The following is a 24,741-nucleotide window of genomic DNA, read 5'->3' as shown; positions in this document are numbered from 1 at the left end:
TCCGCCGAGCCTGGGGCTGCCCACGAGATGAAGTCGCCAGTAGGGGGTGCTTGGGGGGTGCCCACGGTGGCAGACACTGGGAGGACAGGAGGAAGAGGGACGGCAGCCCAGGGGCACGGCCCCTGGACCAGGGGCTGGACAGGGCCTGGTGTCAGGGCTGGCCGTGCTGGTGAGCGAAGGAGCAGCCTTGGAGAAAGCAGGGCTCTGATCCTGCCTCTGCTGTGCCCTCGCTGTGCGACCTTGGGCAAGGCTCAACCTCTCAGAGCCTCTTCCGTCTGTCAGATGGGGCCGGGTGCCCCTCTTTCCTTCACTTCCTAACGATCAGTCCTCATCTAGTCCCCGATTCTTGGCAGACGCTGCTTATGAGCGCTCTGGATGCATCTAAGTCTCACTGCGCTGCGGGGTGAGCGCCATCCTCACCCCCATTTTGGGGATGGCTGAGGCCAGCGACAGAGCCAGCCTGTCAGTCCAGGAGGCTGCTGTCACAGCCCACGCCTTCGTGTTTTGTGCATTTATTTTTATTGTTTAAGATTTCATTTTTAATTGACAAATAGTTACATCTAGTTATGGAGTAAAATGTGGTGCTTTGATACATGTATACATATGGCACGATTAAATCGAGGTAATTAACATATCTATCACCTCATCATTTTCTTATAGTCACACTAGCAGTAAACCTCAAAAATGTGTTCTTCCTGTCTCACCAAAACTTTGTACCCTTTGACCAGCGTCTCCTACTGTCATCCCCACGGCCCCTGCAAATCACCCTTCTCCTCTTTACTTCTCTAAGTATTTTAGATTCCGCATGTACATGGGGCCCTGCAGTATCTGCCTCTGCATGGCTTATTTCACTTGGCATAATAAGAATCCTCCAGGTCCAGCGCATCCTAATGCAGGTGACCAGATCTCCCTTTTAAGGGCTGAATAGTCTTCCATTATACGCACCTGTAGTAGACACACCATATTCCATATCTTGTATCGGGAGTCATACCACAATGAACATGGATGTTCTTATATGTATTATAAATATATCTTATATATATAAATGTATATTTTATATACAGTATACATTACATGTACGTACATATATCCAGTTGTGGGATCGCTGTATCATGTAATTGTTCTATTGGTTTAGTTTTTTTGAGGGACCCCCCCCATACTGTTTTCTATAATGGCTGCACTAATTTACACAGCCACCAAAGTGCCCCTTTTCTCCACATCCTTTCTGTTTTGTTTTGTTTTGCTTTTTTGAGACAGGGTCTCACTATGTAGTTGAGACTGCCCTGGAACTCACTATGTAGCCCAGGCTGGTCTGGAACTCACAGCGATCCTCCTGCCTCAGCCTCTGCATCCTTTTTGATAGCAGCCATCCTGAGAGGTGTGAAGTGACATCTTGTGGTCTTACTTTTTATTTCCCCGATGATCGGTGCTGTCAAACATTATTTTATATGTGCCTGTTGGCCCTTCTGGTCTTTTGAGCAATATCAGTTCAGCTCCTTTGCTCACATTTTCATTTGGATTGTTTTCTTGCTCCTGAGTTGGGTTTCTGCTTGCTGGTTACTTTATGCTGCCTCTCAGCGATATTACCTCACTCACCAACTAAATGAAGGACAAGCGCTACTGTATGTCTACTTGACACTAAAGGAAACAGAGGCACAGGGAGGTGTAATAGCTTCCCTTGAGTCATAGCTGAATGGGGTGAGCCTGGATCTGAACCCAGGCCAGAGGCTCCTGCTCACACCTGTGCCCCCAGCGTCATGCCAGGGAGGCCACGGGACAGGGTATGCTGAGGGGTGCAGGGCCACGCGCCCTGCTGAGGTCCCTCCTCTTCTCACTCCACAGCCCAGCACACGCAGCTCCCCACACAGCCCCTGGAGTGCAGCCAGCAGCTGGACCAGCAGGCGCTCCAGCCGCAACAGCCTGGGCCGAGCCCCCAGCCTGAAGCGCCGGAGCCCCAGCGGGGAGCGGAGGTCTCTGCTTTCTGGAGAGGGCCGGGAAAGCCAGGATGAGGAGAGCTCAGAGGAGGAGCGGGCCAGCCCCGCAGGCAGTGACTGTTGTCCCAGGCGCTCCCTGGAGCGGGAGGCCAAGAGCTCCTTTGACCTGCCAGACACGCTGCAGGTGCCGGGCCTCCACCGGAGCTCCGCCTCGGAGCACCAGGACTGCAATGGCAAGTCGGCTTCCGGGCGCCTGGCCCGTGCCCCTCGGCCTGATGATCCCCCACTGGACGGCGAGGATGGCGATGATGAGGGCAACCTGGTGAGGCCCACGTGGGCACAGTGACCCCCTCTGACTTCGAGAAAGGGCAGCGGTGCCCAGCCCAGCAGCAGAGTATGAGGGAGTTATGGTTCTAAACCCAGGGAAGTCCAAGCAGCTACTCCCCCCGCACTGCCCTGCTGAGCCAGGTCCTTATCATGCCTGGGGCTGCGGCACTGCCGTCCTTGGTGGCTATGAATGGTTTCAGGCAGATGTGTATGAATCTTTCATGGCCCTGTGACTCAGAAAGACCCATCACTCATCTCTCCAAACTGATGTCCCTCCCGTCCCCCCTTCTCTTCTGGACCTTGTCACAAGCCTTGACTTCCAGCCTGTCCTAACCTGTCCTCCCTCCCCCAGCCCCTCACCACCCCCTCTGCCCTGGGGATGGGCACGGGGACCCGGGATTCGGGGTTAGCACGTGAGGAGAGGGCCCAGTGTCTCCTCTGCCCAGGTGTGTCTGTGATGAGTACGATCTGATCGTTGAGGTGGCTCCCAAGCTCAGCGGGAGGACCTGTGGGAGCTGGGCTGGAGCACGGTGGGAGGAGCGGGGAGCCCCGGCAGGGGGTGCAGGGGATGAGGGAGGCCAACGGGGTGCTGCAGGGTAGGGGACGCTGCACGGCTTGGAGGGAGGCAGGTTTGGGACTAAAGGAAGAGAAAAGGTTCTGCAGGCGCTGCTGGGCCGGGCCAGGGTCCCGAAGCCCAGTCCAGCTCACGCCCTAGTGTTTCTTCTGCAGAGCAAAGGGGAACGAATCCGGGCCTGGATCCGCGCCCTGCTGCCTGCCTGCTGCCGTGAGCGGGACTCCTGGTCAGCCTACATCTTCCCTCCCCAGTCAAGGTAGCAGGGAAGGGACCCTGGCCTGTGCCCCCGTGGTGCTACCCAGGGATGCTGGAAGTGGGGTGTGAGTGGGCCTCGGGCTGGGAGGGTCCTGCGGGACTGCAGGCGACCCACCCCCCTCTGACCCGGAGCAGGTTCCGCCTTCTGTGTCACCGGATCATCACCCACAAGATGTTTGACCACGTGGTCCTTGTCATCATCTTCCTCAACTGCATCACCATTGCCATGGAGCGCCCCAAAATCGACCCCCACAGCGCTGTGAGTCACCGGGATGTAAACAGGGCTGTGGGGTCCTGCTCAGAGAAGGCCCCTCCTGGGTTAGTGCTCAGCTCAGAGCCAGCCAAGGAATCGAGGCAGCCGGGCAGTCTGTCTACCCTCAGGGTTCTTAGACTCCAGCCCCTCCTCCTGGCCCCCCAAGATGCCTTCTGTGTCCTTTCCTGCCTTGGTTTCCCCTACGTGGACACGCCAGCCTCACTGGGTGCCGTGCTGCACCCCAGGCTGTGTATGGCCGGCTTGTTCTCCTGCGGGGCAGGCATGTGTACGAGTCCCGTAGGGTTGGGCCCTGCAGCCTGAGACAGGTCCTTCTAGGGAGGAGCTCAGCCAGGCTGCCCGAGGGTGATGCACAGTAGGACAGGGGAGCTGCACTTTGCTCCTCGGGGCCCAGCCAGGTCACAGAGGGGGACATTGGTCCCTTCTGCTTGGCTCTGAACTCAGTCCTTCCCAGAAGGGCACGAGAGACCAGAAACCTGAGCCTCAGCCACCCCACCCGGGGACCTAACCTCTGTGGGAAGGGCCCCGTAGGGTTCTGGGAGCTGTCTTCCCAGCCTGGCGTCTCGGCTCCTCCCACTGGCAGCGGTTTGGGCCTAGAAGGGTGGGGGGAGTGGTCCTGCTTCCCCCCACAGCATTTAGCAGCACGGCTTGGAGGTGGCCTGAGGTCCCCTCCCCCCACCTCGCTACCCCCACATTATTGCTTGGATTTCAGAGCTGCCGGGGCTTCTGTTTTCCATTAGGGTGGGCTCCAGCCAGGCCGGGGTGGGGCTGCAGGGAGCCCCAGGAATGGAGGGGCTGGCCCGGGCCTAGGTGGGTGTGTGTGGGCTGCACTGGGGACCCCCACTGGACCTTGCCGGCTCCCAGGCCATGTGCCAAGCACTCTGTCACCGTCCCTGCCTTCCTGCTCAGCCCCTCTGGCTCCAAACGTGCCTGCCTCTCTCCTGCCGTTTCTTCATCCCTCACACTCACACTCACGCTGCCAACCACCTCCAGGCCCCTCTTGGCCACCACGCATGGCCTCAGCTCACGGGCAGTGGGCCGTCCGTGCCTGGCCCAGCAATGGTGCCCGAGTAGTCACTGTCATCTGTACCTAGGCCCCCAGCGTGCCTGCCTCGCTCCATTTCTGGGGCACACGGCAGGAAAGCAGGGAGGTGGGGGTCAGCGAGCGCATTCAACCCTGCTCCAATTTCAAGAAGGAGTTGGGGAATTGGGCCTGGGATTTGGGGCTTGGATAACAGCGTGGTGCGGAGCGTGTTTCCTCCAGGCCGTGTGGTAGGGGAGATTGTGCTGCGGGACAAGGACGAGACTGACTGTCCAGGCAGGCCGCACCTGGCACTTGTGTGTGTGTGACAGGGACGGAGACAGTCTGCGGGGAACTGTCCGGGTCATCGTGCGGGTGCAGCCGATCTCTCTGTGTCAAATGCTTCAAGCTGACTTTGGCTTCTATACGCAGACCTGGCCCAGGGCAAGGGGTCCCAGTGGGCAGCACCTGCCTCTCTCTCCTGCAGGAACGCATCTTCCTGACCCTCTCCAACTACATCTTCACTGCCATCTTTCTGGCTGAAATGACAGTGAAGGTGACGGTGGCTTTCGGCATTGGTTGGGCCCCTGCTCCCTGGTGGGCGTGGAGACTTTGGAGCTGGGAGAGGGTGGGAGGGCCAGCTGCTGTGGAGGGAGGGTTGCGGACTGTAGCGAGGGTGGCCGGTGACAGGTGGCTGTGGTCCCCAGGTGGTGGCGCTGGGCTGGTGCTTCGGGGAGCAGGCGTACCTGCGGAGCAGCTGGAATGTGCTGGACGGGCTGCTGGTGCTCATCTCCGTCATCGACATCCTGGTGTCCATGGTCTCCGACAGCGGCACCAAGATCCTGGGCATGTTGAGGGTGCTGCGGCTGCTGCGGACCCTGCGCCCGCTCAGGTGGCCCCCCACGCTACCCAGGCAGCTGCTGCAGTCCCCTCCCCACAAGGTGGTCACCTCGGGACCCCTCCCACAGCCAGCACCCCCCAGGACCACAAGTGACACTCAAATCATGGTTGTGGTGAATTCCCTTCAAGACATCTTGACCCTCCTTCTCTCCCAGGGCCACCTTGTGTAACAGGACATGGCACGAATGCAGCCCCGCTTGGGGCACCATAACAGGCCATAGGCAGGGTTCCCGTGGCTTCCCCGGGGGTCCCCACCCCGTGAGGGGCCACACATCATTCTCAGGGGTCCCCCACTCCCAGCCTGACCAGGGAATACATTTGTCATCCTGAGAGGGGTTGTCTGCAACCTTTCCGGGTTGCAGGGGCTCAGGGGCTTCATGGCAGGAAGAGGACGCTGGAGAGAGGACTCTGTTCTCCACAATGAAGGTTGGGGAGCCGAGAGGAGGGCCCCAAAGGGGGAATGGCCAAGGTTGGGGTGGGAACGGGGCAGGAACCCCTCTCACCCTCCTCGCTGCACTCCCTAGGGTAATCAGCCGGGCCCAGGGGCTGAAGCTGGTGGTAGAGACGCTGATGTCCTCCCTGAAGCCCATCGGCAACATCGTGGTCATCTGTTGTGCCTTTTTCATCATTTTTGGCATCCTGGGGGTGCAGGTGTGTGGGGGTCTGGGGTCTGTCCACGAAAGCCTGAGCACCAGGAGTCCTCTCCTCTTGGCCCCGAGGTTCATGCTACTGCTGCCATCATCCAGAAAGGAACTCTTCCTCCTGGGTCTTAGGCCTCAGGTCCCTTAGCCTCCATGGACCCCAAAGGGGACATGGCCTCAGAGAAGCCCCAGGCACGTGGACACTGCAGGCTGCTGTCCCTGCCCCCAGCACATTCCCAAGGAGATGCTGGCCTGCACCCCGACTCCGGGATCTCCTCCCTTCTTTCCCTGCTTGAGCAGGGCAGGCTACACGCCAGGCCTGGGGATCCAGGGCCCAGACAGCTGGGCCAGGTTAGCGGCGTGCTGGCAGGCGGGCGCAGACCCCAGACGAGGGAGGAAGTGGGGGCTGCCGGGGAAACCTGGCTTCTGGCCCAGGGAGGAAACTTGGCTTTGGAGGAGAAAGAACCAGAGCTGCCTGCAGGATTCAGCAGACGCCTCAGGGGACCAGGGAGCCCCTCCACCCTGTCTTCATCTTCCAGTGTCCGGTTCCAGCTGCAGGGCAGACTGCTGACAGTTAGGGTAGCGTGGGAGCTCCTGGTGGCCACCACCCCCCACCCGTTCCCTCCCTTCTTCCTGTGGTTCCCAGGATGTCCACTGTGCCCTGGGGAAGGGCTCTCCCCGGGTTTCCTAGAAATTCTCCAGCCCCAGGGACCAGGCTGCATTTGCCAAAGCTGTGTGGAGCCTCTCTGCCGAACCCTCCGCCCCACACAGGGCCAACGGGGAGACCCCCCCACCTTCCTGGGAGAGCAAGCTATTGTTGAGTCCAGTCCTGGGGCTCTTCCGGCCGGTTTAGGTCTGTCCCAAGCAGCTCACTCGGGCCTTTGATCCTCCTTTCCCGCAATCGCTTCCCACCCACCCCAGCTGTCATGGCCTGGTCTACACTGGAATGGGGGTGAACTTTCCAGACAGCCCTGGACTCCAGCCCCTTTCCGGCCACCCACCGGGTACCTCTGCAGGGAGGTTGACTGACCCCAGACCCCATGGGCCCCTGGGCTGGGGAGCCCTGGTTTCCGGGAGCGCAGCTCACTTCTCTCTCTCCCGGGCATCTGTGTGCTTCCAGCTCTTCAAAGGGAAGTTCTTCGTGTGCCAGGGCGAGGACACCAGGAACATCACCAACAAGTCGGACTGTGCTGAGGCCAGTTACCGGTGGGTCCGGCACAAATACAACTTTGACAACCTTGGTCAGGTGAGCCCCAGGCCGGAGGTGGGGGTGGTGGTGGTGGCAGGAGTTGGGAGGGGACACGAGTCCGTCACACTGAGTGAGATGGGCCCACTCAGTTGGAGAGATGGGCAAACACAGAAACCGGTCCCTGGCTGTCTAACCGCCAGCCGGTCGCCAGGCTCAGTCCATCCGGGGCACTCCAGCCAGTGAGCCCACGGGGCCTCTGGAGAGCTCCACCCAAGATGAGCGTGAGGACTCGCCCAGGGCCACCATGCCACACGGCAGAGCAGCCAACACACATCAGATTGGGTGCAGGCAGCCTGCAGGTGAATCATTTGTCAAATGAGCACCGTCTGGCAGCCTGGTGACCTTGGGCAGCTGGTCTGCCAGGGCCTCGGTTTCATCAGCTGGTGAATGGGGTCCTAATAGTACCTCCTTGGGCTCGGGGTTTCTTCTCACTCGACCTCTGCAGACAGAAACGTGAATGGTGAGGTAGCTCACTCAGTTTGGCTGGCTTTGATATCTGGATTCCCAGGGCTCTGGGGTCCCTTTCCCTATCTGGCTGAGATCGGACACTGTGGTCGTCTCTCGTGGCTTTGGGTCACATGGAGCCCTGGGACAGAGAGTCTTCCTGGGGACTGGAGTATGACCCCGGCCAGACCTCCCAAAGGCTGGACACCCCAGAGCTACTACCAGGAGACACCCCGGTGGTGGGTAATGGGTGGCCCAGCCATTCATTCTAGACGTCAGGTGGCCTGTCTCCTCCTCCTGCTTCATCTGCCCCTCTGCACAGGCCCTGATGTCCCTGTTCGTGCTGGCCTCCAAGGATGGTTGGGTGGACATCATGTACGACGGGTTGGACGCTGTGGGCGTGGACCAGCAGGTGAGGCTGAGGTGGGCAGGAGCTGATGCCAAGGGTCGCAGTGCAAGCACTGACCAGCAAGAGTGACACCGGAGAGGGGCCACGTCTCACAGCAGGGCTGTAACTGGTGGCCCGTGAGTCGGATCTGGCTGTGTTTTATTGGCCTGCAATACATTTACATTTTTTGGAATTAGTGATGAACATTTAAAAATCAGTGAACTTGACATGGAAATCCAGCTACTCAGGAAAGTCTTATAAGCCCTATTAACCCTGGGCTCGTGTCCCCTCTGGGCAGCAGTGTGTGGGTGGGTGGAGAATATCAACTGTCCTTTGCCCCGTTCCCACCCCTCCCTACTGCCTAACACCAAACCCACAGGGTCCACTCCTCACCCAGGCCCTGCACGCAGGGGCAGCGCCCAAGACGGTTCGCCCTCGGGCTGATGCCTCCATCTGTCCTTCCTGCTCCTGCCAGCCTATCATGAACCACAACCCCTGGATGCTGCTCTACTTCATCTCGTTCCTGCTCATCGTGGCCTTCTTCGTCCTGAACATGTTTGTGGGCGTGGTGGTGGAGAACTTCCACAAGTGCCGGCAGCACCAGGAGGAGGAGGAGGCACGGCGGCGGGAGGAGAAGCGGCTGAAGAGGCTGGAGAAAAAGAGAAGGAGTAAGGAGAAGCAGATGGCCGGTCGGTAGTCTTTCCACATCTCTCTGGGTCGTGCTTGACCTTGGCCTGTGACTGCAGGGGGCCGGGGCGGGGACTGAGGGGGGGCAGGGAGAAGCCGCTCCTGCCCCCCTCCTCTCCTCTCCCCAGCAGCATGTCTGCCTTTAGAGCCTGCATGGAGCAGACCGGGTCAGCCCTGCGGGTGAGGACACTGCCCCCACAGTGGGCTCCCTGGTCTCAGCCTCATGCTGTCCAGGCGGGAGCTGGCGCACGGCCTCTCATCGCGACTCTCAGAGGAGCCTCGGGGCTTAGGAACCTGGTGCCACATCGCCCCATGCTGGTGTGCAGTGACCCGGGATGGGCACAGGTGCCGGCCCAGCCTACCCCAGGGCTGCCCGGCAAGCGTCTTGACACTGTGGCTGCCTAGTTCAGTAGCTGCTGAACAAGATCTCGGCAGGACCCGCAAAAGGGACAGCAGCTCAGCTCTCCCTCCCTAGGCCTAGCGAAACTACCATGACCCTGATTGTCAGGGCCTTGGCCAAACCAAAAGAAGAAAAAGAAAACTCCCCTCGCTCATGATGAGCCTCAGTCTCTCTCCTATGGCCCCAGCATCTGCTGCACAGGGTGGGTGAGCCCTGTGCCATCCCTCCTCGCGCCTCGGTGTCACAGAGGTGCTGGGGTGGCAGGAAAAGACACACTGGGCCTGGGGCGCAGGGTGTGTGCCAAGCGGCCAGCAGGAGCCACTGTTTGTGGTGTGGCTGCAGGTGCAGGAGCGCCTGGCTCTCAGCCGGCTGTCCCGGCTTCTGTCTGTTATCCAGTCTCGGAGCCTCTCTCCGCCACAGCCCACATCCCTTCACGTGGCTCTCTGTGTGGGTTCCCAGCCTCTGTGTCTCTGTGTCTGTCCCCGTTTGCTCTGTGGGTTTCCCTTCCTCTTTCCACCCTCTTACAAGCCGTCTTCCCTCCGCTGCTAAGACGCGTGCAGGGCTCTGCGTTTTCCTGGTGGTGTGTGGAAAAGTGAGTACCACCAGGCGAGTCAGGGCTGCGGGGACCCCTCTGCCCTTGGCCTGTGACCAGGCACCCAGAAGAGAGGGGAGAGTGTGGGAGCCACACGAGGTGGGGAGCAGGGCCATTGCTGTCTTCCAGGGGAGGGTGCTGCTTCAGGAGTCACCGGGCAGCCATGGGCAGTTCAGTTCTCTGCGCTGTGTCCCTCCACCAACCCCAAGACCCCAGTCCGGCTCCAGGCTGGGGATCCACTCTTGCCTTCCCCACTGAGTCCTAAGCTTCGCGAGTGCACTGTCCCCAGTGTTCCAGCCCCTGCTCCATGCACCCCGCACCCCTCCCAAAGGGCTGTCTCCCTCCGAGGGGCATCTGCAGATGGAATTCTTTTGGCAGGAGGTACCATGGCCCCCGCCTGGCCAGCTGGCTCCCCTCTGGAGTCTGGCACTGCAGCTGAGGCCATGGTGCAGCAAGAGAGGATGTCTGTTCTGGGGACAGGCCGCCTGCCCCTCCCAGTGCCTTCCTGCGTCCCCTGTGACCCCAGCGAGCTGGCTGAATCATTAGTCTTCCTCAAGTGCCCTGTGTCTCCCAATTTGGGGTTGTAATTGAGAACCAGCCACCCGTGCTCAGCGTACCCCATTTGTAGGCAAAATGAGGGTCAGAGCCGAGGGGGAGCCAGCTGAGAGGGGCCCTGCCCAGCACGCCTGGGCCGGCCAATGACCAATGTCGTGTTTCGTTCTTTTAGATCTAATGCTGGACGATGTAATTGCTTCCGGCAGCTCAGCCAGCGCTGCGTCAGGTACTGCGTCTGGGGCGTGGGTTCATGCGTGTGGGGAAGTGCTCTCTGCCCCTCTCCATGGCTCCTTGATTCTGTCCTCCGGGGTGCAAAGCTAAGGGTCCCTGGGGCCCCCAAGAGGGCAGAGGCTGAAGCACTCGGCTCTCTGCCATGGTGCAGACCCCTGGCCTGCCGCTGCCTCCTCCCTGCACCCTGTTCCTTGGTCCCACTCTTCAGTTATTAGAGCTGCAGGTCTCTCCATCTCCTCTTGTCTGAGGGGGAGATTTTGATCGGAGGGCGCAGGATGAGAGGAGCAGAGGGAAGGATTTGTCTTAAAAATGTAATGATGAATAATTGAACCGGCCCATTAATAGTCAAGTAACTGTGGTGGCCACGTCATTGGCATAAACATCAGGAATTGGGAACCAGAGGCCTGAGTTGGCCACATGCTTCTTCCAGAAAACCCTACTGTTTGGGAGTGAGTCAGGCCCTTATCTCCAAGAGCTGTGTCTCTGGGAAGGCCTCCCAGTGCCACCTGCCCTCCCCTGGCTCCCCTGGTCCCCCCATACAGGTCCCCAGACTGAGGTTTGGAGGATCAGAGAGTCTGTGACAGGGCTGTGGGAGCTCCTCACACCCCCTGATGTCCTGGCTTGTGGTTCCCAAGCTGTTTATCCTCCTGATTCCCCCATCACCTCCTCCTGCAGACCCCAGTTTGGAAGACTGCCTCTGAAAGTTAACAGCGCTTCAGTAACTGTTTCACCCATTTTACGAATCAAAGGTGCATCTAATTGCTAGTCAGAATTTTGGAGCTGCAGAAGGTTACACAGTGAAAGATGGCGGAAAAAAGACCATTTTGCCTTTAAGTTAGCCTGTGGAGTCTTAACACAGGCAAACGTTTGATTCTTGTAAGCTTTTAGAAATACTGCAGAGAACCGAAGGACCCTCGGGTGGCTGCCTCTTGAGGCTGCCCAGGGCTTGGAATCAATGGGAGCCGTTTGCTGTCTCACTCTACTCTTTCCGTTGCCCTACTTGGCCACGTTCCACCCCGATTTTAGGGGGCGCAGGGACTGTTCAAGGGGGACCTCTGAGCCTTCATCCCCAGTCATTCCTGTTGCCCTCGACAGATCCACACCTGTCCCCAGGGTGCTGAGCTACGTATTTGGCATTGAGGGCCCATTTCTCTGGGGCTCAGGAGCCTGTGGCTGGTTTGTGTCTGGGCTGTGGGACTCCCCATGTCTCTGTGTCAGGCTGTTCTGTGAACCCTTGAAGTGTTAGGGGACGTGGGGGAGAGGGGAGAAGGTAATCTTCAGCTTTTCCCACTGGGGCCGTGGGCTGAAGTGTGCACGTAAGCTCACCTCAAAACACCTAGTCCTGGGCTGGCCCATGGAGGTCCCATCAGACGGGATGTCCCATGACTCAGTACAGCCAGCCCCAAGATGTGACATGCTGACTGTACAGTGTACGCTGCATATCCTCACCCTGCACCCGCATGCTGGGTCTGCTGTCCTGATGCTGTTGGACTTAAGGACACAGAGATCTTGAACAGGGGTAAAGAATATCCCCAAACCCTCTCCCCAGCACCTGGGTTTCCCTGGAGGGTCCAGACTGCAGTGTACATCCACATCACCCAGAGCGCTTACCCACGCGGATTCCCGGGCCCCAGACAAGTACTCCTAGTTTTCTGGGCTCTGCATTTCCAATTGGCTCTTGGGGTGACAGGAGACATAGTCACCCTCCCAGCCTGGGGCTGCTGGGAATCAAACCTGTGCACCACAACTCCTCCCTGGGCCACCAGACCCAGGGCAAGGCAGAAGGGAAGAGTTTGATTTCTCCGGGAATGGGCCTGACCAGACCCTTGGGGCTGCTGGTCCTCTTTGGCCACCTGTGACAGTCACCTCCACTTACCCCCTATCCTTCCCCAGGGCAGGACCCACAGCAGCCAAAGGCAACGCCTCTGCTGGGGGACCCGTGTCCTGGGGAGTGTCCCTGCCTTCCACTCTCTCCCTGTCACTGTCCTTTGCCCACGACCTGCCCTGGCTGTGCCCTGGGCTCCCTGTGACCCCTACTAACTCATCGCGCCTGTTGCCACTCAGCGCCCTCTTGCCCGCCTGGCTAGGGGCCTGGTGCCCTTCTGCCTTCTGTCCGACTCTGGTGTCTTCCTCACCTAAGGCAGCTCGTACTGGTGGGGGGCAGGGAGATGTGACCAATGACTTGGGCTGGAAGCTTGGGGCCTGCAGGTTTTGCTCGGTTACAGCACAGGGGGTGGCGAGCTGTGGCCCGCGGGACCGGCCTGCTGCTCTGGGACCTGGGCTGTAGGAGAGGGGCACCGACAGCCCAGCACCTGCAGGCCTGGGATAGGGACTCTGGATGGGAGGGCCACAAGCAAATGTCTGCCTCAGTTGTCCCATCCCTACCTCCCTGGTGGGAGAGACCCCTGGCTGGATCCAAGCCCACCCAGCTCTCAGAGCAAGACCAGAAGGCAGAACTGCAGAGGCAGCAGCTCCTTTTGGCCTGGGGCTACCTGTACAGTCAGGCCGGGGTCACAGAGAGGAGGGCCTCTCTTCCAGCTTCCCGTCTGCATTGTCACAGCTAATAATGGGGCTAATAAGGAGCCGCTTTTTCTAACCTAATTGTATTCAAACATTTTAGTTAATTCTCCATTCATATTTTAGCATAATGGGATCGGGTGCTCTCGGCATTTATGGAGATTAATGCAGAGAAAGAGTTCCGGCTGCTAAGGCAACGCAGGGCGACTAGCGCCCTCTGGTTCTCACGGTACTGCAGGAAGGAAGGAAGACGCCCAGCAGCCCGCCCACTCTCCACAATCGGGTGTAGATGACCAGTGGCCTCATGCTGCCCCTCACCCTCGGCTGGCCCATCTCTGGACACAAAAGAATGGCCCTGTGTACCCCTAAGGCACACTCAACCTTATTGGGGTCCCTGTGCCTCTGGTTATCCACACCTCAAGGCCGATGTGGAGCGGGGCCGGGTAGGCTTGGAGCAGAGCAGCTGCGGGGCTGACCACACTGCTCCTGGGCACTCTTCCTCCTTCAGCCTTGGGTGGGGGCCCACCCAAGGCTGCTCCCTGCCTCAGTTCACCTCTCAGCTGAGTGGTCCTCTGCATGGGAAAGGATGGTTATATCTGAGCTAACCTGGTCCCAAAGCTTCCTGCCACCCCTGAGGCAGCTTCCGGGCCAGGCCTCAGAGTCTGCAGCCTTTACTAGCTGGCTTCCATCCGAGAGGGAAGGGCTGTCTGGGACCTGAGGCTGCCCTGGAGACCAATCTGTACACACTCCGGATGCCGTGTGCCTTCCCTTGGTGTGGCCCTTCCCCAGCACCTGGAGGAGGGGCCCCTACGATCTCCTGCTCTCAGTGCAGGCTCACCTCCTGGCACTAATTTTTATGACTAAGTGCTTGGTTAATTACAAGAGCAATGCTGTGCCTGTGACAGATCTCAGACAGTGCTTTTGGCCCAGCCTGCGCTCTCACACCATCCCGACACCCAGGGGCAGGCTGGGCACGGCCTCGTTAGAAACTAGGTGAGTCTGTCAGGGGCCCTCCCAGCTTGCATCTGGGACGGGGCAGAGCCTAGCACCCTCCCCATGGCCCTCCTCAGCATAAGGCTGCCGGAGACCCAGGCCCTGTCCCCGGAGGCCCTGTGGTGGCTCCGTGCAGCCAGCCAAGAAGATGTCAATTTCCAATCTCCAGCTCTATCTACAAATCCCAGATCTGGGTAATCTCGGCTCCCCCAGGGGCTGAACTAGGTGAAGGCGATGCATTGACAGGGCTTCCTCTGAGCCCCACAAGGCGGGGTCTGTTTCATCTTGCTGGTCTGGCCTCGCTTCAGAATTTGAGCCGAGGTGTTAAGAGGGGCTGGTGATTTCGGAGGCTGCCTAGGGGAGGGGCTCACCTGGTGTCTAATGGAGGTGGGGAACTCTGCATGTCCTGGCCCATCCTGCCCCCTGACTGCAGCCAGTAGAACAGATGCTTGGAGGGGGCCCTGCCAAGAGAGCTGCCCCACAAGGGGAAGGCGAGGACACTGGTGACGCGGAATGTTTAGCTCTGGCATAGAGGCTGGCGGCTGGGCCGGGCTGTGGGGGGAGGGGTGGGGGGACAGAGGCTGACATCACCCTGCTCTCCTCCCTTCCCCTCCCAGAAGCCCAGTGCAAGCCCTACTACTCTGACTACTCCCGCTTCCGGCTCCTCGTCCACCACCTGTGCACCAGCCACTACCTGGACCTCTTCATCACGGGGGTCATCGGGCTGAATGTGGTCACCATGGCCATGGAACATTACCAGCAGCCCCAGGTAAGAGTGAGTGACCAGTCAGCAGCCCCTCAGCCCAGGCGTCTCTGTGCCGAGCGAGCGCTGAGCACACAGCCTGGGCTTCCTTACGGATGTCATCCTTGTTTCATAAGTAAGGATGTTGAGACTTAAAGAGATTGGTCGGGGCCTGGGATTCAGCTCAGCGGTGCCGTCGCCTGCCTCAAGCACAAGGTCCTGAGTTCAGTCCCCAGTGCCAGAGAGAGAGAGAGAGAGAGAGAGAGAGAGAGATTGGCCAGCTCCAGATCCCACCTGTGATCTTGCCACTTTTCCAGTCATCCCCAGCACCGCTCAGTTTCCCCATCTGTACAATGGGAGATGGAGTTGGCAAGGCACAGAGCCCCTTGCAATCTGATCGTGCTGGGCCTTCCAGTACTCTCTTGTGTGTTCTTCTCACTGTCTCTCAGGGAGGGAGATCCTTTAGCATGGGCTTGAATCGTTCACATGAACAAGGCCCCCCTGTCTTGGGCGGTGGCCGATGGTCTGCCATCGTGGTGGGAAGGGGATATAGGTCCCTTGAGATCCATCTTGTCTCCACTCCTGCGAGGCGTGGTGGTGGAGGAGCTGAGGCAGGTGTCAGCCCTGACCTGCGGAGACCCTACCTCTTGCCCCCATCCCTGCCAGATCCTGGACGAGGCTCTGAAGATCTGCAACTACATCTTTACCGTCATCTTCGTCTTGGAGTCAGTTTTCAAACTGGTGGCCTTTGGCTTCCGCAGGTTCTTCCAGGACAGGTAACGGAGAGGAGGGGAGGAGGGGAGGGAGGGAGGGCAGACTGAGACTCTGGGCAGTGACCCAGCGGACTTAGTGCCTGAAGACCCTTAAGTCCTGGGATCCAGCCCCCAACCTAGGGCTGACATTGGTGGTTTGGGGAGCATCCAGGGCTTGGGAGCTGGGAAGGGATGGAAAGAATTTGACAAGACAGGACTTAGAGGCCCTCGGCAGCTAGAAATCGATGTGGCTTAGCCTGGGGTAAAAGGGCACAGAGCCTGGAGCCAGACTGCCTAGTTCTTCCACCCTTTTGTAGCTGGTGACTTTGGATAAGTTACTCAACTTCTCTGAGCCCCACTTTGCTCATCAGTAAAGTGAGAAATAATAGTAGTATCCGTGACGGTCGTGCGATTCTGAACTCCTACTTGTAAAATCCTTAAAACAGTGCCTGGCATGGAATAGACACCGTGTAAGTGTCAAATAAAAGAAGCAGATGAATGTCGATGAAAAGCAGAGACCCTGGAGCTAAGGCCTAGTTCTGCCTACCTGTGCCACTAGCTGGCTGTGTGGCCTTAGACAAGCCACGTCCCTTCTCTGCAGGACGGGAGGCTGCACCAGCTGACCTCTGCCCTCCTTTCCAGCTGGGTCTTTCTGCGCCACAACTGCCCCTCCTCCGTCACCCCCACCCCCCACTCAGGGAGCTGTGTCCCGGGCTTTCCAGGTGGAACCAGCTGGACTTGGCCATCGTGCTGCTGTCCATCATGGGCATCACACTGGAGGAGATTGAGGTCAACGCCTCACTGCCCATCAACCCCACCATCATCCGCATCATGAGGGTGCTGCGCATCGCCCGAGGTGGGTCCAGGCTCCCTGCCCACTTCTTGCCCGCCCAGGGTGACCAGCCCAGAGCACACAACCAACTCCAAAGTGGAAGGTCTGGAGCTGGTGCGGATGTAGACTGCCCGGCATCCTGGGCAACCCACCAGCCCCAGCCCCACCCCACCTGGCTCCACCCCTTGGGTGACCAGGGTCAGAGAGGGGCAGCTGATGACCTTGTCCTGTTCTGCAGTGCTGAAGCTGTTGAAGATGGCCGTGGGCATGCGGGCGCTGCTTGACACGGTGATGCAGGCCCTGCCCCAGGTAGCTGGAAGGTGCCGTGGGCTGGGGTCCTCTTGGTGAGGGGGTGGCACTCTGCATAGGGACAGGGGGCTCTGGGAAGCTGGGAACTGGAAGATCCAGCAGCACCATTTCCGTTTCTTTCCCTCTTTTCCAGGTGGGGAACCTGGGACTTCTCTTCATGCTGTTGTTTTTCATCTTTGCAGCTCTGGGTGTGGAACTCTTTGGAGACCTGGGTGAGTTGGGGCTGGGAAGGGCAGAGGGGCTGGGTTGGGGCTGGAGGCCGTTGGACTCCTGGACCCATGAAAGCCTCTCTTCTCCCTCTCTCCCCCCGCAGAGTGTGACGAGACACACCCCTGCGAGGGCCTGGGCCGGCATGCCACCTTCCGGAACTTTGGCATGGCCTTCCTGACCCTCTTCCGAGTCTCCACAGGTGACAACTGGAATGGCATCATGAAGGTGAGGCCCTGCTCGAATCCCTGCCCTCCCAGGGCTGGCTCAGGCAGCAAGGAGGCAGCCCCACTTTCTCAGCCAAGATTCTTGAGAAGATGAGTTGGCCATGGATGAAAGCATGTGCCCTTCTGTCCCCCGTCCAGAACACTCCGGAACCCCCTCCCCCAGGACACGCCCGGCTCAGCACCTCCCCAGGCGGCCCTGATGCTCTTCTGTCCCCAGGACTCTGGGGCTCCCTCCTCCCGCATATTCCTTCTCCCGCCTCGGTGCCCTCGGCGCTGTAGCACCAAAGGCCCGGTTTTCCGCGGCAGCTCCACCCGCCATCCTCCCAGCTACCTCTGTCCTGCCTCCCCCAGGACACCCTCCGGGACTGTGACCAGGAGTCCACCTGCTACAACACTGTCATCTCGCCCATCTACTTCGTGTCCTTTGTGCTCACGGCCCAGTTCGTGCTGGTCAACGTGGTGATCGCTGTGCTCATGAAGCACCTGGAGGAGAGCAACAAGGAGGCCAAAGAGGAGGCCGAGCTGGAGGCGGAGCTGGAGCTGGAGATGAAGACGCTCAGCCCGCAGCCCCGTTCGCCACTCGGGAGCCCCTTCCTCTGGCCTGGGTTGCAGGGCCCCGACAGCCCTGACAGCCCCAAGTCCAGGGCCCCACACGAGGCGGCCCACTCCCTCGAACACCCCACGGTGAGCCTGCAGCACCCTGCGACAGCCGGCAGTGTGGGGTGGGTGGCCAGCATCTCAGCGGGTGGTGGACAGGGAGCCCGGTGGAACCTAGGGCTCTTCCTAGATCCTCTGGGTGCTGAGGGACCAGCGGCAGGGATGGCAGGGCGGCCCTCAGCAGTGTGGCCGCAGATGTGCCAGCCTGTCTGTCCCCTGCTCCTCCAGCCTGGTGTGGCTCCCTTTCTGGCTCTTAGGTTCAAGGCTAAGTTTTCTGTTTCCTTCCTGTTTCTCTTTCCCTTGCCCAACTGCTGAACCTCTTCCTACCCATCTTTAACCTGCCTGGTTCCCTTCATCTCGCCATCCTTTTTACTAATCCCTGATTCCCTCTTCCTCTCTCCTGCTCGTCTTCCCTTCCCATTTCCCTGCCCCCTCCCACACGGCCCCTCTTCTTTCTCGCCTCTCCGTGACTGTGTGTATGCATGTGCACGCGTGTGTGTCCTGTGGCTCTCACCCCCGCTTCCTCCGCCCTTGTCAAACCCATGACAATTCCCGTCACTGCCCTGTGTTCCCCCCGCTCCCCAACTCCCCCGATGGGCTGGTCCTCCCAGGACAGACAGCTGTTTGACACCATCTCCCTGCTGATCCAGGGCTCCCTGGACGGGGAGCTGAAGCTGATGGACGAGCTGGCGGGCCCAGGGGGCCAGCCTTCTGCCTTCCCTTCCGCCCCCGGCCCAGGCGGCTCCGACCCACAGGTTACTGTGCTGTGTGCTGTGCCCCCCACCCCGACCGTGCCAAGCTGTGCCATGCTGTGCTGTGCTTTTGGGGAGGCTGGGGGTCTTGAGAAAGAGTAGTCACAGGGCCTCAGTGGAGGTAGGCGGGAGTCAGCTGGGGGTGGGGGTCTAGGCTGCTCTGGAACCGACACGGGAGGTGGGGCACTGAGAATGCTCTTCGAAGGGGGCGTGGTGCAGGAAGGGTTGGGGGGGCTTTGTAAGAATCTGGAAGGGAAGAGGGGTGGGGCAGTGGGACTCTAGGGGTTTCCAGGGACAGCGGGTGACCAGGGACCCGCACTAGGCCATGTCTTGAGCCACAGTCTATTTTTCTGTGGTGTCCAGTACCCTCCCCCAAGTCTCCTGGTGATTTTCTAAGCCCCTGGAATTATGAGCACTGTCAGTAGCCAGTGACTTGGGTCCTAGGGGAACTGACATGGATTCTGGGACCATGGCGTGAAATAAGACTTGGCTCCCCCTACCCAGCCTGGCCCCTTCCCACAGCACCCACTGCGGCCACATCCAGAGCTTCTGCTTTCTGGGCTCCTCCTCTCCTCCCTTGGCCCAGGTCCCCTGTCTCGCCCCTAGGTCAGGGGCAGAGCAGACCTTGAGCTCCAGGCAGACCTGGAGCAGGCGGGACCTGACAGGTATCACCTGGAGATGGAGGAACTTAGTTTCTGAAGGCTCTGCTGGGTGGCAGGCGGGTGCCTAGGAAGACTTTACCCAGTGCAGAGACACGGGCAGTGACTGGCAAATGGCGAGTGCCCGTGACTTTGCCGGATCCAAGCTAGGCCTGGCAGTGACCTAGCAGGACCAGCGGGAAAGCCAGTCCCTGCCCTGCACCTCCCAGGCTCACAGGAAAGGTGCCAGGAGAGGAGAGGGGTGATGGGAAGGCGATTGGGACCGCTGCCAGCCCAGTCCCTCTCCCCCAGAGTCCAAGAGACCTTGTGACCGCCCCCCTGCAGACCACAGGAGAGCTAGCCGGATGGTGTGGCGGCTCTGACGTGCCCACTGGAGCCTGGTGGGGTCAACATCTCCCAGGACCCAAGCTGGAGAGAGCGTGCAGGCTGCAGGGTGCAGCAGGCAGGCGGAGGATCTGGGGGCAGGCCAAGTCCTGCCAGGCTTTTGGAAGCAGAGAGAATAGGCAGAAAACAGCTGCCAGTACCCCCCACACCGCTCTGTCTGCACTGAGAGGAGAGGAGATGGCTTCGCTGGCCTTTCTCTCTTTTTTTCTTCCTTTATTTTTTTGGTTGGGTGTCATCTGCGTGAGCGTCAAAGCCCAGGCTCCTCCACTCCCCTGGGTAGTGGTCGTGTGGGAGTGGCTGCTCAGGTGCCTGGGTATCTTGAGAACCCATCTCTGTGTCCCGGCTTTGTCACTGTTTGCTCTGTGGTGCCGGCTGCAGACTCTGATCAGAGCAGGGGCTGAAGTGGGTGAGGGGAGGCGCGGTTGATTATTCGGGAAAGGGGTGGGTCGCGGCAGGGCTGCCTCCCCCACCCCTGCTTTGCGGAAAGGGGAATTGCGCCGTCCGCCGTCCTGGTTTCTCATGCCTGGTCATCTCTCTCCTGTCTAGATCCCTCTAGCTGAGATGGAGGCTCTGTCTCTGACGTCAGAGATTGTGTCTGAACCGTCCTGCTCTCTAGCTCTGACGGATGACTCTTTGCCTGATGACCCTCACACACTCTTACTTAGTGCCCCGGAGAGCAGTGTATATGCACACACCCCTCATGCCCCCCTGGCCGGCTGGGCCGGGCTGGCTGCAAGGCTCCAGGTCCTCACCCCCTCTGGCATCGGCCCCTGCCCAGAGGCGTCCCCCTCGGGCCTTCTTGGACGTGAGGCCTTTCAGGTCTCCCCTGGGGGACCAAGACATTAGAGAAGATAAAATGGAAGCCGGGCCCAGAGGGGCAGCAGCTCTAAAAGGTTCACTCCAGGAGTGACACCCCAAAACAGTAGTGGCCTCAGAGCCAGCCTCTGTGTTTGGAGCCCTGTGCAGGCCAGCCCTCCCCTCCCTCAGCCCTCCTTCCTCCTGTCCCCCACATGAGATGTCACCACGGCCAAGTGGTGGGAGCCACACCTGCTGCCGCCACCATGCCCTCCTCCTCCTGGGGGCTGTGCCTGTCTCCCTTGTCACTGTCCCTGTGTGTCCTTGTGTCCCCGTCTCCTTCTGACCGTGAGCAGCCCCCTCTTCCCGGCCTGATGTCAGAGCAGGGCCCGGGTGGGTGGGGCCTTGACCGTGGGCTGAGGATCCCGAGTGGGGTGCGGGACTGAGAAGGGAGCAGAGGACCCAGACTGTCCTCTGGCAGGACCTCCCTGGCCTGCTGGGGCTGAATGATCTGCTGGGCCCACGTGGGAACGAGTCCATGAGAGCTAGGGACGAGCAGTTCAAGGGAAGGGGTCGCAGGGGGTGGAGCGCAAACGCGGGCTCCCTCCAGGGCTCATTACCCCCTTCTTTGAAGCAGATGACCCAAACCCATTTCTATCCACAGGGGGAGGAACGGAGCCCGTAGTTCCCAGGCCTGGCCACCCACCCTCCCCTCCAGAGCCCCTGTGTGGCTGCAGTGGGGGTGGGGAGTGGGCTGTGACAGGCCCCAGTGCTCATCTGTCACTCACCCACGTGAACCCAGGTCCCCTGGTCCCCTGTGAACGGCGGAGCTCCCTTCAGAGCCTCCGGGGGGGTCTTTAGAAAGTGCAGGGGGACCATTCACAGGGCCGGGAGTAGGGGCTGCTCTCCCTTCTCAGATGCCTCCTTACTCCCACCCCGACCCCACTGGGAGGCTCGCAGGCGATGCCAGGGGCATGGGTTGGGTGCAGGGCCTCCCCTCTCTGCCCACTCCAGGGGGGCTCATCATCGTGTGTCTGCCCCCCCCCCCGCCACCTCATGCCCATCACCACCTTGTCCCGGGGGCGGGGCCTGGGGGGCAGGGCCTGCTTTCCCTCATCCACCTCTGCCTCCATTACCAACCCAGGGCCTCCCTGCTCACCCTGTCCCGTTCCTCTTGCAGATGGAGCCCCACCTTGGGGAGGCGCCTGGAGTGCTGGCACCAGACCTGCTGACTGTGCGCAAGTCTGGGGTCAGCCGGACGCACTCTCTGCCCAATGACAGCTACATGTGCCGCAATGGGAGCATGGCCGAGGGGTCCCTTGGACACAGGAGCTGGGGGCTCCCTAAAGCCCAGTCAGGTACCAGGGCTGGGGCGGGACAGCTTTGCTCACACAGCGAGACCCCAACCTTGCCTGAGCCCAGCCCCGACCCAGGGGAGCCATGGAGGCTTCAGGAAAGGTCTGTTCGACCTCTGGGGATCCCTCAGCCGTGGCCCGAGGGAGCCCACAGCCAGAGTGGGGTGGCTTTTCATCCAGGATGGTGAGGGCCAGGTTCTGATGGAGTAGGAAGGAGGGGCTCAGGTCTCTTCACCCTTCTATCCCCTCCCCAGGCTCCATCCTGTCCGTTCACTCCCAGCCTGCAGACACCAGCTACATCCCAGAGCTTCCCAAAGATGCACCCCACATGCTCCAGCCCCACAGCGCCTCCCCCTGGGGCACCATACCGATGCTGCCCCCGCCTGGCCGCTCCCCTTTGGCTCAGAGGCCCCTCAGACGCCAGGTGAGCAGTGGGGAAGGCTGGACTGTTGGCCAATGACCACCTGGGTGACGCTTTCATTCTCCCCCAAACGCTGTGCCCCCGTGATGCACTAGGCCCAATTCTAGGGACCAGGGACAAGCAGAAGTGGCCTGTGTGCTCCTGGAGTTTGACCCTCCTCCCCTGGTTTCATTGAGGAGGCCAGAGGTGGGCTGTGACGGCCCAGGGCCTCACACATTCAGGTAGCGTAGGACAAGGGCTCAGGGATCCCTTCCTGGAGTGGCCGTGCTGTTCTTTTTCATACTTGGAACTGGGCCCGGGACCAGAGGCAGGTCCTAAGTGTCTTCACTTTCAGCCAAGCCTGGGCCACTGTCCAGAGCCCACATTGCAGAGGGACAGAGGACAAAGACTCATGGAGCAGGTGAGGCTTGTCTGCTGCACCTGTGGCCGTGGCCAGCACCCATGCCCCAGTGTGTATCCCAGTACCTGAGCCTGGGTGGAGGAGATCGGCTGAGTCGGTGCACTTGGGGAGCAGGCACAGCACCAGCCACTCCCCACACCCTCGCTGAGCAGCCTGCGAGGCCAAAGCCTGAGAGTGGACACACGTGTGCCATCAGATTACCACAGTAGCAGGTCACAGCGGTCAGCGCTCACGAGTGGGGTGCAGCGAGCAGCAGAGAAGAGGAAGGGGTTGGTTTCACGTGGGGTGGAGATTGCCAGGTGTCACGTCCCAGAGGACCTGAGGCCTGGTGGATGTAGAGATCAGGCCCACATGCCCCATCTCCCAAGAAGAGCAGCTTGGGGGTCTCCTGCGGCTGAATGAGGTGGGGCATTCAGTGTAAGGAAAGGGACAGGGACAGTGCAGGTTGGAGAGGAGCCCCTGCACTAAGCCCTCTGTCCACCCCTTACAGGCAGCAATACGGACTGATTCCTTAGACGTGCAGGGCCTGGGCAGCCGGGAAGACCTGCTGTCCGAGATGAGCCGGCCCTCCCCACCTCTGGCCCGCAGCCTGAGCAAAGTCTCCAAACACATCCCACCGCCAGCCTCTCGCCTGGGTCCAGAACCCCACCGGGGCAAGGACCCTCCAGAGACCAGAAGCAGCCTAGAGCTGGACACGGAACTGAGCTGGGTTTCAGGAGACCTCCTGGCCATCGGTGGCCAGGAGGAGCCCGCTTCCCCACGTGACCTGAAGAAGTGCCACAGCGTGGAGGCCCAGAGCTGCCGGCGCCGGCCTGCATCCTGGCTGGACGAGCAGAGGAGGCACTCTATCGCGGTCAGCTGCCTGGACAGTGGCTCCCAGCCCCGCCTGGAACCAGACCCCTCCAGCCTCAGTGGCCAGCCTCTCGGGGCACCTGGGAGCCGCCCCAAGAAAAAACTCAGCCCGCCCAGTATCTCCATAGACCCCCCAGAGAGTCAAGGCCCTCGGCCCCCACCCAGTCCCGGCGTCTGCCTCCGCAGGAGGGCGCCGTCCAGCGACTCCAAGGATCCCTCAGCCTCTGGTCCTGACAGCATGGCTGCCTCGCCCTCCCCAAAGAAAGACATGCTGAGTCTCTCCTGTTTGTCCTCCGACCCGGCAGACTCGGACCCCTGAGTCCCGCCCACTGTCCCGCTCACCTTTCTCCACTGGGTGCAATTCCTGGCCCTCCTCCTGGGCCGTATTCCTGAAAGAGTCCCACGTAGACACCAAGGAGGCAGCCGTCCCTGCCTCCACGGCCCTAGGTACCTGCAGATGGGACCTCCGGAGGATCCAAAGCTGCAGCCCCGGGGACTCGGGCTCCAGGCAGAGAGACAGAGACAGAGGACGGCCCAGTGGTGGCCGAGTTCCCAACACCAGGAGCTGTTGGGAGAAAGCAATACGTTTGTGCAGAATCTCTATGTATATTCTATTTTATTAAATTAATTGAATCTAGTATATGCGGGATGTACGACATTTTGTGACTGCAGACACTTGTTTCCTTCCACTTGTATGTGTCTCAGAATATTTTTGAGGCGAAGGCGTCTGTCTCTTGGCTATTTTAACCTAAAATAACCGGTCTAGTTATATCCCCTCTTCTTGCAAAAAAGCACAAGCTGGGACCCAGAGTGCATTACAATCTGACGGTGGCCCACCTTCGGCAGAGAGCGAGAACCATTTTGGAAACTGTAATGTAATTTATTTTCTCTCCTTTAACCTCGTGATCATTTTCTGTAGGGGTTAAAAAAAAAAGAGAAAAAGAAAAACAGATTTTACAAATGAAATGGAGCCTTTTTATATATACATACATACATATCTATATATCTATATAAAATAAAGTAATTTTCCAAAATAAAAAGTTAATCACGGTCCAGAATAAAAAAGCAAAGGGGGACGGAGAGTTAGGTACGTCCAGATGGTCACGGTGAGGCCTGGAGGTATGGAGTGGGCGGTGGGGTGGGAAGGTTCAGGGTGCTTGCATGTGTGCGTGCGTGACAAACCAAATGCCTGGCCCTGGGGGGCTACAGCCTGGCTTCATCCCCACCTCCACCACCACGAGGGGGGCGCCCCTGCCCGGAGAGGCTGGGAATCAAAGGCTCCCGCTCCTATCAAAGCTGTATCACGTTGCCTTAGCCAGGCAGCCCAGTGAATGTAATTCCAGATTAACTCTTATTTCTGCTGACAGCGATCAGCCGCGCGTTGAAAGCTGGAAATTGGCATAATGAAGCTGTTTTGG

The 24,741-nt window shown here is 59.7% G+C and overlaps 1 protein-coding gene across 1 annotated transcript in view; it reads left to right on the top strand.

Annotated features, from left to right (window-relative positions):
• The window catches only part of Cacna1g (calcium voltage-gated channel subunit alpha1 G), a gene marked incomplete at its 5' end in the record, with an annotated part of 56,339 nt that extends 32,045 nt beyond the window's left edge, over positions 1-24,294 (top strand). The window contains 24 exons of the mRNA XM_033763102.1: positions 661-896; positions 1,843-2,256; positions 2,991-3,091; positions 3,226-3,349; positions 4,870-4,938; positions 5,090-5,274; positions 5,807-5,933; positions 7,044-7,169; positions 7,939-8,028; positions 8,480-8,693; positions 10,411-10,464; positions 14,597-14,748; positions 15,388-15,497; positions 16,196-16,329; positions 16,544-16,614; positions 16,748-16,826; positions 16,928-17,049; positions 17,400-17,732; positions 18,317-18,460; positions 20,047-20,181; positions 21,476-21,653; positions 21,905-22,074; positions 22,406-22,471; positions 22,962-24,294. Coding sequence (XP_033618993.1) covers positions 661-896; positions 1,843-2,256; positions 2,991-3,091; positions 3,226-3,349; positions 4,870-4,938; positions 5,090-5,274; positions 5,807-5,933; positions 7,044-7,169; positions 7,939-8,028; positions 8,480-8,693; positions 10,411-10,464; positions 14,597-14,748; positions 15,388-15,497; positions 16,196-16,329; positions 16,544-16,614; positions 16,748-16,826; positions 16,928-17,049; positions 17,400-17,732; positions 18,317-18,460; positions 20,047-20,181; positions 21,476-21,653; positions 21,905-22,074; positions 22,406-22,471; positions 22,962-23,642 — 4,115 coding nt within the window. The remainder of the gene's footprint in view (positions 1-660; positions 897-1,842; positions 2,257-2,990; positions 3,092-3,225; positions 3,350-4,869; positions 4,939-5,089; positions 5,275-5,806; positions 5,934-7,043; positions 7,170-7,938; positions 8,029-8,479; positions 8,694-10,410; positions 10,465-14,596; positions 14,749-15,387; positions 15,498-16,195; positions 16,330-16,543; positions 16,615-16,747; positions 16,827-16,927; positions 17,050-17,399; positions 17,733-18,316; positions 18,461-20,046; positions 20,182-21,475; positions 21,654-21,904; positions 22,075-22,405; positions 22,472-22,961) is intronic.
• Between the last annotated feature and the right edge of the window lie 447 nt (positions 24,295-24,741).

Source organism: Fukomys damarensis, unplaced genomic scaffold (assembly GCF_012274545.1).
Source record: "Fukomys damarensis isolate Sample0158 unplaced genomic scaffold, DMR_v1.0_HiC HiC_scaffold_13, whole genome shotgun sequence".
Lineage (NCBI taxonomy): Eukaryota > Metazoa > Chordata > Mammalia > Rodentia > Bathyergidae > Fukomys > Fukomys damarensis.
This window is presented reverse-complemented; position numbering and strand designations above follow the sequence as displayed.